Genomic DNA, 19,726 nt, shown 5'->3' with positions numbered 1-19,726 from the left:
TCGAGTTGTGTTCCTTGGTTCGAAATGATCACTCCCTCTTTGTTTAACGAATGTTCCGATATTGCCTCCCTTATTGTACTAAAGGATGCTGAGTTGCTCTCCATGTCTTTTGTGTACACTTTATTTTTAAATTCGACCTCGACACAAAACCGCCGTCTGCATTCCTCTTCCTGCACCGCGGCACTCACGCCCGATGCTCGCCCCTGACACTCACTTGAACGTTCACGGTTCGCCATCTGGGCATCCATGACTCGTGTCAGCAACTGGACGGTTTGGTGCAAGCGGGGACATTTGCGTTGTGCTCTTGTGCCAGCCTGAATGCGCACACACACACAAGCATTGTAAATAAATCACAGTCAATTAATTCACACCTATAGGATGCAACACTTACGGCACTACTGTTTGACGTAGAGATGAGAATCCGAGCAGAGTCGAACGGCATATAGCTGCAACCTTCACCCTCATGTTCTGGAAAAGACCTCATTCAGTAAGCCATGTATAGTCGGAACACGTGCTCGATAAAGCTGCATTAGGCAAGGGTTTCCTGTATTTTTGCATTGCTATTGTAGAACACTGTTTGATGCTCTCCGCGAATAGCACTATATAAACGCAAATGCTCTTGTATGTCCTCTGCTTAACGCGGGGGTTTCAGTCCAGAAAATTGCCACGTGCAGTGAATTCGCGTTAAGGGGGGGTAGTTTCCCCATAAAGAAATCATTGTGAAGGTGGGGGTGCCATTACAGCCCGTAATCAGTTTTCATTTAACAGTTCAGTCCACCGTTTGATGTTTATTTTAAACATGTGTTGTGTATACTTAACACGTTCCTTCGGAGTGGGCAGGTAGGAACATGGTTGGACAGCGCATTCGTGTGATCCGTGTCATGCGGCGCAAAAGGCGTGGGGCGGCGCGTCACGTGGTGCTGAGCCCGCCCGAAGCGCTCTATGAAATACAAATCGAGGGCGTGGCTATGCACGACAGACAGACAAATAATCCCTGGTGGGCAGTGTGGAAATGTTGTTCCTACCTGTAATTAATTCTTTCTTATATATAAAAGTCTCCGCGCGCTTGCGCTTTCGGGGGATTTGGCTCTCGGACGGTGGCCTTCACGTATAAAAAAAATTGCCGGGCGGCACGCTCTAAGCCCCGCGGTGGGAATAGGCTATTCCGTTTTCCCATCCGTAAACTTTAAAGTAGTTTAATTAACACATATGTGCCGTTTCTATTATTAATTATTTACTTATTGCACGACATCGACCGTACCAAGTGACGCCAATTGCGTGGGGGGGGGGCGGACTTTACCAAGTGCTGCGCGTTACCTCCAGCTCACGGGCGACATTTCATTTTACGCGTTTTACAGGCAACACACACATCACGCTGCGGATATTTCTTCAGTGTCATGTCCTCTTTCTCCCCCCCCCCCCCCCAACACGATGCGTCCAGTTTATAGTACAGACTCCGTAGATCATATTTTTGTGTTTACATAGCATTATTCTTGCACGCCCGACGGATTCTGGGGGCGGGGGGGGTAGCGGCCCAGCCCCGAGCCTGGCAATGTGCCAACTCCGCCGCCTCGCCAATGTAGGCCAGGACGGGGGCTACGCATGGCACAAGGCCTCAACATGCCAATGGTAAGTGCAAAGTTCCTTGCTTCTTACGCTAACAACTCAAGTTCATTGTTTTCTATTGTTAAACACATTAGTTGACAAACATTACAATAATCATGTTTGTGTGCAGATAATTTATCACGTTCATTGCTTATTATTATTAAACAAATACGTTGCCAGATATTGCGTGCAAATAACAACTTACGTTCATTGTTTACCATTATGAAACAAGTTGACATGTTACAATAATTATGTTTGTGTGCACAAAACTCTTTTTGGATTTTTAGGTTGCTCAATTTTCCCTTTTTTGCTGCGCTTTTATGACGCTGCCACGCTTTACTGCCAGTCTGTGATTTCTGATTATTTCTTAAATAAATTTCTATTGTTTCCATCGCTCACGTCACGCTATTTCCTCATACGTAGTACTGCCATACTAATAGCTGTGCCATCATTGGGGATGGCTGTGCCTGTCAATGTGTGTGTCTTTGAGTCCATATGTGTGTGCATGTAGAGCCATGCGTGTCTTTAAGTCCATGTGTGTGTGTGTAACTACATATGTGTGTTTACGTCAATGTGTGTGTAAGTCCACGTAGTACTGTGTGTGAGTCGGTGTGTGTGTGTGTACATCCATATATGTGTGTGTAACGCCATGTGTGTATATCTCAAGTCGATCACTATGTGTGATAGTCCACATGTGTATGTGTGTGTACGGCAATGTGTGTTTCTATGTATGTATGTATATGTGTAAGTCCCTGTATGTGTGTACGTTGATATATGTGCAACTCCATGTGTGTGTATCTCAAGTGCATGTCTATGTGTGTGTGAGTCCATATGTGTGTGTGTGTGTGTCTGTAAGTCGATGTGTTTGTGTGTGTGAGTCCATGTGTGTGTGTCTCAGTCCATGTGCGTGTGTGTTAGTCGCTGTGTGTGCATGCCTCCATGTTAGTCAGTGTAACTCAATTTCTTTGCGTTTTTGTAGGTCCATGTGTGCATCTTAGTCCATGTGTGTGCTTTATTGACCTGCTCAAGGCCTATGATACCATCAGTAGGCCTGGCCTCTGGGTTTCTCATTGTGCTTTCCGAGTCCCTGACCCACTGATCACCATCCTTAAGGACCTTCATGATGGTGAGCGGTCCCGCGTCTAACTACGTGGCCGTGAGTCAGAGCCATTCCCTCTACACCTTGGGGTGCAACAGGGATGTCCTCTGGCTCCATTATTTTACATATGTTTGGACCATGTAGTTCGTCAAGCCTTCAATGCCTGTACCGGAAGAATTCCCATCTGCTACAGATACAATGGGAGGCTGATCGATGCCCGGGTGCGGTCAAGGGATGGCTCCCTATTGCTCAACCACGTTATGTATGCCGATGATCTGCTAATTGCTGTTCACTCAGAGGAGGAGTTCGATGTGCTGCTGCTGAATCTGGAGCTTTCCACCAAGAGGTGGGGCCTTACCATCAGCCCCACCAAAACGAAGCACCTGCCTGGGTATTTTATACCATCGAACAATCCACCCCACAACTCACAATTGGTGATGCGGCAGTTATGGAGAGATTGCCGACATGGCCAGTGTGCTCATGACCGGCTCCGGTATAACAGCAGAGGTCTCACTCCAAATCAGTCGAGCGCCATTATCTTTTCATCGGCTGCGTTACGCCATGTGGAAGCTACCTGGTCTCTCGCTCTGCATTAAACTCCAGGTCTTCTCGGCCACGGTCATTCCCTCCCTTCTCTACGCTTGCGCCCCCCTAATGGAACATCTTCGCCGGTTAGAAACATTTAGAATGGCCTGCCTACGATCCATCCTGGATTTAACCAGGCTGTATTGTGTGAGGAGCTCACAAATCCTTTAAAAATGTGGACTAAGTCCCATCGGTGAGCTCCTCCGCCAGGTAAGGCTGCGTTGCCTGAGTCATGTAGCCCGCATGGCCAGACACCGCATGCCTAAACATCTTTTGTTCGGCCAGATCGAGGGGGCTAAACTGCCCGGCACGGGCTAGAGAAGACATGGAGTGATATGGTACAGGAGGAAGTGGAGCTGAGTCAACTTGCCGATCACTGGTACCAGCCGTGTCAAGATCGGCCTCTGTGGAGGAGCTTCCTGAAGGACGCTACTGGGCAGTTGGAGGCAGTCGCCCTCCAACAACAACGGAGGGCGGAGGAGCGATGCTCACAACAATGAGCATAGTGCCGGGTGGCTAAAGCACAGCAAGTTGCCGCAGTAGGGGGCACAGGTGGTGCATCAGCCAGTCGTCTCAGTCAGTTGACCTGTGCCATCTGGGTCTGCCCCGTGACCTCCTCCCAGCGGGCGTTCGACACTTTACGTGGCCTCAAGGTGCACATAGCCTGGCACAAGCGTTGTGGTGACGTCACCGCCACTTACTGGCGAATGGCGGTTGTTGTTGTTCAGTCTATGTATGAATGTGCGAGTCCATTTGTGCGTGTAACTCTATGTGTGTGTATCAATGGATTTGCGTGTGTAACTACATGTCTGCCTTTTTCGCCCGGGCAACGCCGGGTACTCACCGCTAGTACATCTATAAATATGCTATATGTGACAGTCATGTATTTAAATATGAAGTGTGTGAGAGAGAAATATTGTGAGTGACACACAAACATGAGAGCGAGACGACTCTCCACACGCAAACATGATGGAAAAATGACCGAGGACGGCACGACGTGCATCAGAGCGCATCGCTGCAGTACCAGCAGCCAACACTGCCAACACTCACGCTGCTCAAAAGTGGTCCAACGCACGCTCGGCTCGCGTTATGTAATGCCCAATGAGTGACTTGCTCAATGTGTTTCAAGAAAAACAATGAGCACGGGATCGTTATACAGAACATGGTCTCAATTATACACACATTTGTAATGCATTGTTACCATTTAAAGGATTGGAATTCGTGTCACCAAAACACAGCACAAATCAGTTTGAATGTGCATCTGTATCATGCAAATTGATAAATGACTTGATTATAGCTGTGCATTCCGTGCAGCTAAAGTTATGGGTGTGTTGGCACTTGGCAAAATAGTTTTTACATAATTCATTCTGTTAAGTTCTATCTCACTGATAATTGGCGGTGCTACATATGGTGCAAAAGAAGTAATAAAAAAACAATGAACTTCGGAAGGTTTGGAAATAAAACCCACCAACAATTTTAGCTTCCTTCACGAGCATCCTCCACAGGGGCCAATCTTGACACTCGGCCTCGGCAAGGTAAGGTAATTTACCCTTTTTACAGGGTAAAGATGTTGACATGCCAAGCGGTAAGGTAAAGGGTAGGGTAAAGGTAGCGCGGAAGAATTGCCCGGTAAATACCTTGTTTACCGCTCCCTAAAAGCTCCGTGGCCTCCATTTAAAATTGGAATCATTGAGAGTATCTCATATTAAAAAGTGCTCTGCCTATTATTTACCTGTTATAAACCTTTATGATGTGTATAGTACCCCAGTAATTACCCTGTAATCGGGTAATTTGTAAGGGTAAAGGTAGGCTCGTTGCTTTTGACCCTTTACCTTGCCGAGGCCTACTTGACTCCTATGGTACCAGTAATTCACAAATCCACTCAACTTCATATACTTATACCACATAATTCCATCTCTCCAGCCCATGCCGCGACCATTTAGGGGCCATCCATTTAGTATGTACGCAAGGAGGGGGGAGGGGGATTTTACCAAAATGCGTTTGCTTGTGTATTACTGATAATGTACGTACGCATAGGAAACGGGGGGGGGGGGGGGGGGTGAAGCCTCGAAAATATTTTTTCTACATTGGACTTCAAATAAGCCACAGTTCAGTTTCTTCAGCTGTCAGACAAGTACTACCAGGAGAGGTGGGACTGTGGGAGAGGTGTCACTTGTATGCCACTGTACCCCTGACTGCAGTTATCACACAGCTCAGCAGTGAGTCTGATATAGTCCCATGGATTACACATCCTTCAATCTGGCCTCACTTGCTGACTGCTGCTGGCTCAAGATTTGAACTGCCACGGTGCTCTGTTCGTGCTGCTGCTGCCCGGACTTCAGTACTAATGTAAGATCACAATAGACAGTACTAATGTAAGATCTAATGTAAGATCACAATAGACGTGTTCTTGAATAACCAATCAGGGTGGATAACACGGTCAAGTATAACTGTTTGTACAAAGCTGGGTGTAAAGCTAGGCCGCAAGCTAGTAAACAAGATCAACACAAATAAACCCAGTGTTTGAACCTAGCAGACACTAGACAAACTTTTTAAAGGTGTGCAACTTAATTATTTAATGAAGCCCGTGGTGGACTGATTACTTAAACACGTTAATATTAGAATAGGGTTTTCCCCTTTTATCTGGCAACAAAACAGGTGTTAAGTGGTTAAAACGCCAAACTGAAATCTTTTTACAAGGAATCATGTCTGCATTAACCACAATACTTGTGGTCAAAATGCAAACAAAAAAAACATACTCTGATATTATTAATCCTTGGTCGTTTCTGCGTGGATTAAATATTGTCTTCTATAGGTTCGGGGGGTGCGTCAAGCATACATACGCAGGTCGGGGTTGGGTGTAACATGTACGCGTGTGTACGGTGAGGGGTCAAGTTGTGACAGATTTTTGAGTACGTACTAAATGGATGGCCCCTTAGCCCCCTCTATCCGGCCGAACAAAAGCTGTTTGGGCGTTCGGGGACTGGGCATGTGGGGTACATGACCCAGACAACGCAGGCTTGCCTGCCAGAGGAACTCACCAATGGTACTGTGTCCAGATCGTTACTGTGTCCAGTGTCGGATTAAACGATCAATGGAGATAACGAAGCGTGGTTTGAAGACTTTGCTTTCACATTTCTTGTTGCTCTCAATATTTTGCATGTCTGTTTTTATATCCATATTCGTTCCTTGCTAGGTTAAAGATATCAACACTCCCATAGTCTGAAACATTAGGTGCTTTTCCATTTTGGTATCTTTGCTGTACTAATGTCAAATGCAATTGATCTACTTTTTCTGCACTAAATGGCTAAGTAAAGGAAATATATTCCTTCAAAGAACACTTCCCAATATTTTTTAAGTTTCAACTATAAGTTGAACCCAATTTTTAATGAAAGTCCAGTCATAAGCTAAAATAATTGATCATAAAACTGGCATTGCTTTAAAATGTTAGTTAAAACTTACATTATAATTACTGTATAGCATTAAGCTTCGTTGAAAAAAGAATTCTGTCAGATAATTTTTCATCAGAAAAGTCGAGGCCTAGTTAATCTCGCATATGGTGGAGTACAATTTAGGCCTTGTTAGTGGCACGCGTGGTCGAGACTTCGCATTGGGCACAGATGATGGCGTACACGTCTAGTGACACATGACACAGTCGTCTTCAACAGTAGCAGCCTTTAGTTCTGAAGGCACGAGACACGGTCTTCTAGAATTCCCGTTTCTCCAAGCGTCCCGAGCTCTCTTTTTCCCCCTTATCTATCCCTCAAGCCCCTTTCTCGAAGGTTCCTTGACCCACTTTCCCTAACCGATCCTAACCGACCTCTGTCAATCATCCGTTCCCCCCTCTTTCCATTTGTATTCTCCACTCCATAAAATTTCCCTCCCTTTAACCAATCCGCTTTCAGGCCCGTTAAGTACCAATGAGAGGGCTTGTTTTACTTGCTGATTTTCCGTGTCACGCGGGGTCCACCAGTCAAGATGAGTATCATCAGTAGTGACATCATCTCTAGAAGTGGGCGGGCCTGCACTCCGGCCTTGTCAGTGGCGCACATAGTCAGGCCTGGGTTCGGGCCCAGTGGGTCACGCACATGGAAGAGCCTGAGCTGGGCCCTGTAATGCATGGTCTTATCACTGTTGGTTATGTTTGAATGCGTAGGTAAGACAACATTTGCTAATGCAAATTATAATTCATGTAAGCAATGGTAATAGTGTGTAAAGCTAAATGTCTAACCTCAGCGTCCCACAAAGTACAGTGGATTAAAGCAACTCGAAGTCAAATGTCCTGGGTTATAATTGACATTTAATAATTCGTGGCGAGTAGGGGCAGTCCTCGACACAACCCGTTCGTAAGTTGGAACAATATTGTACTGTATTTAAATGCCCATATGGTCAGTGTTATTGAATGTGTTATATAAAAAAATTACTGTGTCGTAAATAAAACAAATAGAAAACAATTATTTTCATTACCTTGAGTCCTAATGCTGGCTTGTCGGAAGCGGGGCAGAGTCACCACAATTGCACGCAACAAATATCCCCCGTGTAGCCTCAGCAGACTGTTGGGGCAAGTGCTGTTAGCGAGTAAGACCTATGAAGGCTGACACCGCACACAAGGGCGTGGTTGGCCGTCCGCCTTTGTCTCCCCAGTGATGTGTATTCACCACACCAGGTACTCATTTGAGGCTAAGTCGACCTAGGGGAGGTCCATGAGCGGTTCAGATAATTATCGTCACTGGTGGTGGCCGTGAGTAGGAATTGAACTCGGGTTGCCGGGTTCATAGCGCAGCGCGCGAACCGCTACGCAGTCACGAAAACTTCAAATCTAGAACCAAGCATGGAACATGAGGTGATTGGCCAGCATCACACCCCGCACCAGGTATGTACTCATTGAAAGCAGTCACACGCACAGTGACTCTACCACTCGCTAACTTGCTGTGAGCATGGAAAGGGGAGTTCTATATTGCGATTCAACTATTTATATAAGAAGGTTCAATTGCACAATAACAAAAAGTGAGGTCCGTATAACTCAGCATTAAAAAAGACCAGTGCATGAGAACACTCAAATGCAACTAACTACCTGTTCATATGAAATTTATTTCGACAATCTTGGCAGCTCCCTTGCTCACTGTTTTGGTCTCCAAAGACCGAACTCCATTCACTGCAGCGAACACCAAAGCCAACAATACCAAGCACGAATTCAGCTGCTGCTCCTCTCCCAAGCAGCCTTGCCCGTGTCTCTCCACAGTCTCAACGTCATCGTTTCTTCTTTGCCTGCTCATTCCCTCCTTTTGGGTGCCAGGGTGGCGTAATGTCAACTATCTCGCATGGTTTACAGGAGGTCGTGAGTTCGATCCCGACCTGACGCCTATTGTATATTTGGAAGTTTGCGTGTTCTCCCCGTGGTCGCGTGGAATTTTCTCCGGGTCCTCCGGTTTTTCCCTCCACATTTAGAATCATTGCGTTTAGAGTGTTTGGCTGCTGCTCTACATTTCCAACATGATAGGCCACTTCGTCGAGATATCATTTGTGGCCATGTCGCTTTTGAAAAAGAGCTCCATTGCTCAGTGGGTCTTACCTGGTAAAATGCTTATTATTTTATTTTAGTTTATATCCCTCTACAGGTCCAATCACTTTATGCTCATGGTTTTTTTTTTATTGTATTGGAGAAACAAATGCATAAAAAATTGATAGCGGATAAAACGTAAATAATAAATCAGATTTGCCGATTTATCGTAGCGTTCAAAATCAACGTAAAAACACGGAAAAAAACTGAACACAGCAACCCAGGTGCAACAGCGAATGTATGGCAACCAGACGCAGCACTCATTTAATTTTTTCATCTCGTTGCCACAAAGGAGTTATTTCCCTTGGTGTCTAATATATATAAATTGCAGCATGGAACAATCTTGCAATGCTCAAAGGGTTATGTTCCATATGGGGCCCATTAGAAGCATTTAAAGCTCTTGAAGGCCAACGGATTGCTTCTATATTCGACTCAATACAATTAAAATGACGATAATATCCTCAACTGCATTTTTTTCACTGGCTAATTATAACAAAGATAATTAAGTCTCGACGTTATACTTGCTCAACTAAAAGTTCTGCAGCTCACTTTTCCATTATTTAAGGTTCGGTTCTGTTTAAAATTCTCACATTTATCATTGCTCCTTTCGTATGTTTTGGCAGCGGTGTTTTAAGGCTGGCTGCTGACGGGCGAGAGGAAGCGAAAGATGGCAAGAAAAGGAAGAGATCAAGGGGTTGACTCAGCTCAGCATGGGAACATTAGATCACGACAGTTTGCGCCGATAGGAAACGCTGGTGTACATTGACCATTGAAACGTGCGTTTAGAGTATTTAGCTATCATAAATGTACACGTGATAATCCACTTATGTCTAGATTGAAAACTCATTTCTTTAGAACTGCTCTTTGCGCCGCGGTGGCCAGATGTTAACTATCTTGCCTGGTATACAGGAGGTCGTGGGTTCAATCCTGATCTTGACGCCTGCTGTATAATTGGTGTTTCCATGTTTTTCCCATGGTCGCGTGGATTTTTCTCCGGGTCCTCCGGTTTTTCTCTCCACATTTAGAATCAACATCACGCATTCAGAGTATTTGCCTGCTATACATGTCCACGTGACAAGCCACTTTGTTGAGATATCATATGTTGCCAGGTTGCTTCTGAAAAAGAGTGATGCGGCTCAGTGGGCCTTACCTGGTAAAATAAAAAAAGTGTTTTAGATTTTAATCGACCTCGCGTGTTTATAGCTTGTTCACTGTCTGCTTTGGGCTTCAGCCTAGTTTACTTCACACCATGTGGCACGCACAGCGCAACGTGCCAGGGCACTCGCATTGCCCAGGGGCATCGAGCCGTCTACCGGCTGAGGACAAGCCTAGATGGCGTATCGTTAACGTTCAAGTGTCCACGACGTTTTGCGTTGAGGTATATAAAACTTCAAGATTTTTACAGCTTCATTTATTGATGCGTTTTATCGTATTCTATGTTTTGTATCATGTTATCTATTTGTATTGTACAATTTAAGTAGGTTTATAGATGTTATTTGCGACTGTATGTTGAACTTCTTTTGCACCGTATGTAGCCAACCGTGCTAATCAGCGATGCGGGGGAATGGCAAACTAAACACGAAAAGCAGTTCTGAAGAAACTAGTTTTCAATCTCGACGATTTTTAAAGTGCATAGACACACCAGTAATGTGGATTTACTCTTCAACACACCGGTGGGCTGAAGTAGTAACTAATTGGCGCGTTGTTTACGTGACAAACCTTATTGGCTGTGTCGGGTGGTGGAGGGTTACAACACATTTTTTATTTTATTTATATTTTTATTATTTTATTATTTCCCTTCTACGTGACTTTACCGAAAGAACCAAGAAGATTAATCCCTGCAGTCACGAAAGCTTTAAATCGAAATTTAACACATGTATACTTAACGCCATCTAACCCAAAAACCTTTATTGAGAATTTTTTTTTTATGTATCTATAAACATCCATTAGGCTTGGGGGGGGGAGAAAAACCCAATGCTCTAAGTCAAGAAATGATGAATCTTATGAATGAGCACTCTGGCGAGATACCTTACAAGCAAACACGATCAACTGGTATTCTCAAATCATAACAATGACTGCCATTTGTCAATGCAGTGCCACGCGAAAGCCACGCCACGCGTCGGTCACGGGGGTCGTTTGTCTATAACTTCGCCACGCTGATCAATGAAGGTTGTTAAAATGGGGGGGGGGGGGGGGGGGGGCTTACCCACAATTTCTTCAGACGTCACTTGACACTGACGTTCGCTGCAGCCAAGAATCGCGAACTCCATCATGAAGTTACTGGGGTTTGTGGCACGGCGCGTTACCCACTGTGCCAATGCTCCTCCCCCAGTATTCCCCGATGGTAACGATAGTTATTAATTCACTGACAAGCTGTGACCATCACCAGAACACGCAGCCATCAAGCCTCGGTTGTTAGGAGACTCGCGTGGTGAGCAGAGGTGTATAAATACACAAGTGCTAATCGTCGGCTCGACCATTGCAGAGTGGCTGGCAATCGGGTGAGATTGGGTGTGATCAGAAAATATGTTAAGACTTATTATAATTATTTTATTCAACAACCTACAATATGGGTGAACTTGTAGCTGAGTTTCACTCTGGTTAGTGCGCAATCTGCATTTGACCATGCAGCTGACTTCGCTAAATATAGATATTTTTTAACACAGTATGAATGCTTATGATATAATGTTGGGGATAAACAAAAATATGTTAATCAATCACGATGTGTACTTATAAGTACTATTGATGTATTGTGTTGCACGTTGTGTGTGTATCGTTGGCAATGCATTGACAAATTTTTAGTTGGGGGAGCGGTGGTGTATTTATTAGCGCACCGTGCTACGGACCCACCGACCCGAGTTCGATTCCTGCTCACGGCCAACAACAGTGACAATTATCTGTACCGTTCCTGGGCGCCTCCCCTAGGTCTACTCAGCCTCAAATGAGTACCTGGTGCGGTGTGTAAAAAAAAACATCACCACTGGGGAGACAAAGGCGGCCGGGCGTGTTGTTGGCCACCCAGCCCCTCGTCTATCGTGCCGGCCTTCATAGGTGCTCGCTAGCAGTACTTGCCCCAACAGTCTGTAAAGGCTATAGAGGGGATCTTTGTTATCGTTTGCGTGCCATGTGTGTATCGATTGAACGCTTTGAACAATGCTCAGTGGCGGATGAAATGTGTCTCTGTGCTCCAGGAAAACGTTCAACGGACGCCTCGATTTATCTTTCTTTCCTATAATCCCTTTGTGGGTTGTTGAAGGAGGAGGCAATGGAAAGCAACGACTCCTTCATCATGCTTGCAACGTTCGAAGCACCCTACAGCATACAGCTGTGCGCTTTTGGCCTCTTTCTGCCGCTCTTTGTCGTCACCATCGTGGCCAACGTGGCGGTCCTCGCGACAGTGGCCGCCCGCGCGGAGCTGCACAAGCCGATGTACACGTTCCTGTGCAGCCTCGTGGTCGCCGATCTCATCAGTAGCGTGAGCACCATGCCCAAACAGCTCCAAATGCTCCTGACGGGCGACAACCGGATTCTGCGCACCGCCTGCATGGCGCAGATGTTTTGGGTCAACGTGTTCGTCATCATGCAGGTTCTCACACTTGCTGCCATGGCATTCGACCGCTATGTGGCCATCTGCTTCCCGCTTCACTACCATACCATCGTTACCGGTAAACGGGCCGTTATTATAATTTTCAGCCTATGGAGCCTTACAATAGCCGCTTTCGTGCCGGTTACAATTCTTTTTGCCCCGTTGAAGCTCAAAGCCAGCGACAGGCAAATGCAGGGCATTCTTTGCGACAACATTGGCTTCGCTCGCGTGTCCGCGGGCGACACGCGAATCCACGAAGCTTACGGGTCGGGGATCATCGTGGTGCTCATCGCATTGCCTTTGAGCGTGATCAGCTTCACCTATTTTAGAATCCTTCTGGAGTGCAAAAGGACGCATTCGAACGATTTCAAGAAAAAGGCGCTGTACACCCTGTTCACTCACTTTCTCCTGCTCATGCTTTTCTTCATTCCACTTTTCCTGTCGGTTCTCGTGCCGCGGCTCGTGAAGGATTTCTACAGCGCTCAGGTGCGAAACATCCGCTGCAGTGCCCAGTACACCAGTTTCCTCATGCCCCTGTCAAATGTAACCATTTACTTCTTCAGAACCAAGGAGCTGAGGAAGGAGGTAGTGAATTGGTTTTATAAAATCATTCCACGAGCACTGAGCAATTCAAAGCTAAAAAAAGTTTCTGTTCGAGCGGAGTGATTATTTGCTTTTAAAGAAATCGAATATTACAAATTGTAATCGGCGATGGAAAGTTAATTGGAAGAATTTTAAACAAAAGTATAATATTGTATGGACAGAACATGTTTGTGAAAGTGTAAAACAACAGTAGCCTCTCATAAAAAAACAGATCAGCTACTAATGAATTGCTAAACAGACTAAACCCGCTTCATCATTCTTCTCTGCGATTTGTACTGGATGTACCATACAGGACCCACAATTGTGACCTCCACTTAAAATAAAATCTCTCATCACTTGATGTGAGAAGAAATCTACACTGGGTCCTGTTCATTAAATCCTTATTGGCAAATCTGCACTACACTTAGCGAAGTCATTTGTCCCATTGTCAAATCCGAGAACACCAAGGTGTCCATCTAATTGCATTTTAACGATCACAAGAACACGAATTGGAATCGGTAACAGCGCCTTTGCCGTTGCAGCACCAACGTGTTGGAACAACCTTGTTACCTCTCTTAACATCGTACATATTCCCTAAAAAATATTCTGAAACAAGATTAGTGCTGAATACAGCCACTTTTGACACTGTGAGTTGTAACTTTGACCCTTATCTGTGTATCGATTGTTCAATGTTATTAATATATAATTTAATTGAGAGACTGTGTGTTTTCTTTGTGTGGTTTGGTACTGTTTGTGCTGTTTTTTACTGCCTTTCTCAAGCTTGAAAATTGATATACTTACGTTAATTGAACTTGTATAATTATTATTTTATCATTTAAGGGGCGCTACGGTGGCGTGATGTTATCTTTCTTGCCTTGTATGCAGGAAGTCGGGGGTTTGATCCTGACCCTGATACCTGTATATTTGGAGCTTGCATGTTCTTCCCGTGGCCACATGGATTTTTTTTTCTCCCGGTCCTGCTATGTCCCACTTTGTTGAGCTATCTTACGTGTGCCAGGTCGCTTCTGATAAAAAAAAAAGCTAATATCTCAATGGGCCTTACCTTGTAAAATAAAAAAAAACTGTTTTGTTTTATTCGTACATTTATTAGTGATTTGCTTACCTTTGCACTCCTATCGTGTTGTTGTAGCATTTGTTGGTGTAACGTTCTGACCCGTCCCTCCTGAACATGTGTGAAAAAGAGCTTTAAAGCTCACCGGATGTATCCAGTACAAATAAATTACTATTCTGACTGAATAAAATCTGAAATGTGCAATACTCGTTGGTCTCCTTGTGAATTCTTCCTCTCTTGTCCACTCGTATGCATGGAGCTTTGACTGTCAGAAGGTAAAGGCGCAGCCCCGCAGTGGCTTGCTAATGCTAATTCTGGTGGAAGGGCCTCCACTACAGGGAGCTCAAGAGCCTTCGAGAGGGTATTTGAACTACTCTTCTATGCTGACGAGACGTCGTGTTAGAGATGGGAGTACCCACACAAAGTGAACCTGCCAATTCACTGTGTCTACCGGTTATTAATCTATAGATCTCTTGAGTGTATTTTTACTCATTAAAATTTTAAGTGTGTTATGTGCATGCTGGTTGCTGTTCATGAATGTTTTTCGTCACCGTATTGAAAACACAACAAGCTACATCCAATGAAAGCTTTATGGGGGTGTTATAAGTAATTTCCTTTGGTTTTTAGCCCTGTTGCATGTTGGAAATTGATTTTGAAGAATATTGGCCCAATACCACTGGTCGCTATTCCAAAGTGGCTGTTTCCACTGCTGTGGGACTGCATTCCGCTGTGCATATCTGCCACATTCATTTCGGGTCACCAACTCTGAAGTACAAAAATCCGGGACATGATGAGACCAATAATATTTTACAATACCAGAAGATGGGAAAACTTCTACATGGAAATGCAAGTCTTGAATGGCGTATTCATATTACAAAAACTGGGACTTAATTTAAGTAAAAAACATGTCCTAAACTTTTATTTCTATTTTTCCAGATAAGGCTCACTGAGCTTTTCAGAAGCGACCTGGCCACAAGTGACAGCTCAACTTAGTGGCTTATCCGTGCAAACACGCAAACTCCAAATATAAGAGACATCAGGATAGGGATCGAACCCACAACCTCCTGCATAACAGGCGAGGGAGATAACATCTCGTCACTTTGGCACATTTTTCCTGGGAGACTTACACATTTCCTAGGACAGGTGGTAACCATATTTCCAATATTCCGATCCAGCTGCTTAAGCAGTTCATTTTGTGAAAATCAGCCCTGGCACTGGTTTTCTGGAACTTTCCCATCCCTGGCAGATGCATACCATCATACGGATGGGTCGCACACAGTCCACACAAATGAATATCTATACACGACATGCATATAGTGCAACAAATACAAATATCCCCCGTATAGCCTTTACAGACTGTTGGGGAAAGTGCTGTTAGCGAGCACCTATCAAGGCCAGAACGGCACACGAGGAAGTGTGTAACCAGCACCACGCCCAGCAGCCTTTGTATCCCTAGTGGCGATATGTTTACGCACCGCACCAGGTACTCATTTGAAGCTAAGTCGACCTAGGGAAGGCCCAGGACCGGTTAAGATAATTGTCACTGATGTTCGCCGTGAGCGTGAATCAAACTCGGGTCCCCAGGTTCGTAGTGCAGCATGCTAACCACTACACTACCTCTCCCCCACATGCAAGCACACGTACAAAAACACGGCCAAGATAAATCCATTGCTCACCAGATATTTCCACGATAAGTAAATATTCTGATTCTGAAATGGATTATTTTGGCCCTTACCACTACTCCAAGTGGCCCCGTTCATTTGTAAACGTGCGCTTGGCCGCTATAAATTTCCACACGATAAGAAACTTTCGTTGAGCTATCATTCGTGGTCAGGTCGCTTCTGAGAACGAGCGATATAGCTCAGTCGGCCTTACCTGGCACAATAAAAAAAATAATGTAGCGTTTACTTTATACCCCACACCCTCCTCTCTGTCACCAGAGCCACTTTAAAGTCTATATTTAATCAACGCCAATGGACTGACTCAACGCCCCCATCTCCCCAGCCCCACCCACAGCACCCCCTCTCTCCAGGCTGCAAAGAGCACAATGCACATATACAGTGAGGGAAAAAAGTATTTGATCCCCTTCTTATTTTGTACGTTATCCCACTGACAAAGAAATGATCAGTCTATAATTTTAATGGTCGGTTTATTTGAACAGTGAGAGACAGAATAACAACAACAAAATCCAGAAAAACGCATGTCAAAAATGTTATAAATTGATTGGCATTTTAATGAGGGAAATAAGTATTTGACCCCTCTGCAAAACATGACTTAATACTTGGTGGCAAAACCCTTGTTGGCAATCACAGAGGTCAGACGTTTCTTGTAGTTGGCCACCAGGTTTGCACACATCCCAGGAGGGATTTTGTCCCACTCCTCTTTGCAGATCTTCTCCAAGTCATTAAGGTTTCGAGGCTGACGTTTGGCAACTCGAACCTTCAGCTCCCTCCACATATTTTCTATGGGATTAAGGTCTGGAGACTGGCTAGGCCACTCCAGGACCTTAATGTGCTTCTTCTTGAGCCACTCCTTTGTTGCCTTGGCCGTGTGTTTTGGGTCATTGTCATGCTGGAATACCCATCCACGACCCATTTTCAATGCCCTGGCTGAGGGAAGGTTCTCACCCAAGATTTGACGGTACATGGCCCCGTCCATCGTCCCTTTGATGCGGTGAAGTTGTCCTGTCACCTTAGCAGAAAAAACACCCCCAAAGCATAATGTTTCCACCTCCATGTTTGACGGTGGGGATGGTGTTCTTGGGGTCATAGGCAGCATTCCTCCTCCTCCAAACACGGCGAGTTGAGTTGATGCCAAAGAGCTCCATTTTGGTCTCATCTGGCCACAACACTTTTACCCAGTTGTCCTCTGAATCATTCAGATGTTCATTGGCAAACTTCAGACGGGCATGTATATGTGCTTTCTTGAGCAGGGGGGGCGCTGCAGGATTTCAGTCCTTCACGCGACTCCAAGTGGCATGCAATAGACGAAACAGTAAGACGTCTCCACAAATCTGGCTGTTGCCCGATGAAGCTAGTTGTAATTACTGGTGAAACGTCGTACTCAGATTGTAAATGTTGTGGCTTGGCTCTCCAACACACCGGTGTGCTGTACTAGTGACGAATTGGCCACGTTCTGTTTACGTGACAACCCTTACTAGTTGGCTGTGTCGGGTGGTGGCGGGTTTGAACGACACAACATTTATATATTTACGCGATCTCATCCAAAAACCCTCTTTTATGGATGATATTAGTCGCGGAAGTCTCCATATGCCCCATGCACTGTTGTCAACTAAGCTACAGATAACACTTTCCATGAGAAAACCTGCCGTACAGTGCTGGGTCGATTACAGTTGGGGGCGCGAACTTTGCTACAGACCAGCTTATGTGTATCTACCGTAATACAGTCCAACCCAATACTGGTGCCAGATCTCAGTACAAATCAAACCCTGCCACCCAAATACAATTCGCAATTCCCGGACTGTAGAGATCAAACGCGAACAGCTGGCAACCCGAACCGCAGTACACACAGAGCAACGTGTACCATTACATCCACCGACCACTTCTCCCTGGTGCAAACACAAGATTGACAAAATCACCAGATAGTTAGTTTCCCTTACACTTCCGAAATACAAAGCCGCGGTGTGCAGTGGTTAACGCATACTCTCCTCTGAACCATGACTGCCTGAGTATGATTCCCACCCACAGCTAATATAAGCGACGAGTGATTACTGAACTTATCCAGCCGCTCCCAGCGAGGCATGCACCTTCCGTAACTCGCACTCACCAACATGGTGAAGTATGGTCAAACAAACCCCATGACCGGGTAGGGGGGGGGGGCATCCATCCGGCTGTGGATTGACAAAGGGTGCTGTGGAACATGAATCGCATATCTTACTGACGCTACTGCATGGGTTTTCGCTGTTGTTCTGTATGGCTTCTCTGGCGTGTGTGTGTCTGAGTGTGTGTCTGTGTGTGTGTCTGTGTGTTTCTCTGTGTGTGTCTGTGTGTGTTTCTGTGTGTGTGTCTGTGTGTGTGTCTGTGTGTGTTTCTGTGTGTGTGTCTGAGTGTGTGTCGGTGTGTGTGTCTGTGTGTGTTTCTGTGTGTTTCTGTGTGTGTGTCTGAGTGTGTGTCTGTGTGTGTTTCTGTGTGTTTCTGTGTGTGTGTGTCTGTGTGTGTTTCTGTGTGTGTGTCTGTGTGTGTTTTTGTGTGTGTGTAGCGTAGCGGTAAGCGCGCTATGCTACGAACCTGGCGACCCGGGTTCGATTCCAACTCACGGCCAACACCGGTGACGATTATCTGAACCGGTCTTGGGCCTCTCCTAGGTTGACTCAGACTCAAATGAGTACCTGGCGCGGTGTGCAAACATCGCCACTGGGGAGACAAACGCGGCCGGGCGTGGTGTTGGTCACCCACCCCCTCGTGTGCCGTGCTGGCCTTTACAGGTGCTCGATAACATCACTTGCGCCTACAGTCTGTTAAGGCTACACGGGGGATCTTTGTGTTTCGGGTTGTGCCACTGATTACTAATGCAGACTTCAGCTTTGGGACGAGCTTAGCCGGCAGAGCGCTGCCCACTAACCCGGCCACCTCGAGAATAACCCCAATTAAATCGCATTTCACGAAGAAGCGCTTTGTTTTTGCTGTACACAGGGGGCGTTGTTAAAGGAATTACATTCCTTTACTTGGAAGGGTTCATTAACCGGCAAGCCATTAGATGCGGTGACCCACGTGATGCTCAGAGGTGTATAAATAAGCTGCCCGTTAACTCGCAGAGCATATTACCGCGGAAGAAAGCAGGCTCCAAGGTAAGAAGATCGTCATACTATCACGAGCGGGGCACATTTTACTTTAGCCGGTGTGAGTTTATTGAGATGTTACTGTCTACAGAATATGGAGCATAACACACATTCACATAAATTGCATTTCGCTGTATTATTTGAAACGTGTAAGCACGTATTTTAGCAGAGTATTCAAAATGTAACAATGCATTGTTTTGTTCTAAATAGCGAATAAAGAATACACTAACATATAGTGTGTAAAAAATAAACAGTTACCATGCACATGCATTGTTGTAAATTCTGCACTCAGTGAAGGATTATTCCAAGTAAACGGCTGATATGTTTGTGTTGAGAGTGGAACAGAATTGCCACACTCTCTGCGTCGTAGCTCATTGTTGCGTGGTTCACAGCTTTTGCGAAGGCTGCGGGTGTTTTAAACGTGTTGTTTTGGTGTCACATTTCGTCGAAATAGATTTTGTATTTAAATTGTATTTAATCTCTATTTGTCCAAGATGTGTTTTACTCATTTATTCCCACTGCTGCCTTTCAGCTGTATGATTAAATGTGAATAAAAATACGATTCACTGTAACTGCACAATGCTTTCATAAAATATCAGTATGTGACACAAGTCAATGATAAAGTATTATCATCATCATGTTTAAGGAAGCACTTAGGCTGCGCTCATCTGCTGACAGCTCTGAGCGGGGATGAGTATCCATAGGAGAACCACAAAGCGCTACTCATACGAAACAGGCATTGTATAATATAAGTAAAGCATAGCCTATTTTAATTTTAAACATGAAGTGTGCAAGGTGAAATAACACATTTGACGTGCAGTTTCCTTCAATTCAGAGGC

General features: G+C 45.2%; 1 protein-coding gene across 1 annotated transcript; it reads left to right on the top strand.

Annotated features, from left to right (window-relative positions):
- Positions 1–11,277: 11,277 nt before the first annotated feature.
- On the top strand, positions 11,278–13,591 carry LOC133357476 (olfactory receptor 52P1-like). Its single transcript, XM_061575420.1, has 2 exons — positions 11,278–11,350; positions 12,041–13,591. The coding sequence occupies exon 2, from the start codon at positions 12,115–12,117 to the stop codon at positions 13,099–13,101; it is 987 nt and encodes a 328-aa protein (XP_061431404.1). The 5' UTR covers positions 11,278–11,350; positions 12,041–12,114; the 3' UTR covers positions 13,102–13,591.
- The last annotated feature ends 6,135 nt before the right edge of the window (positions 13,592–19,726 follow it).

This window comes from Lethenteron reissneri, chromosome 58, assembly GCF_015708825.2.
Source record: "Lethenteron reissneri isolate LAM-NWPU_2019-01 chromosome 58, ASM1570882v1, whole genome shotgun sequence".
Taxonomy (NCBI): Eukaryota; Metazoa; Chordata; class Hyperoartia; order Petromyzontiformes; family Petromyzontidae; genus Lethenteron; species Lethenteron reissneri.
Note: the sequence above shows the minus strand (reverse complement) of the source record. Positions and strands in the feature narration are given on the sequence as shown.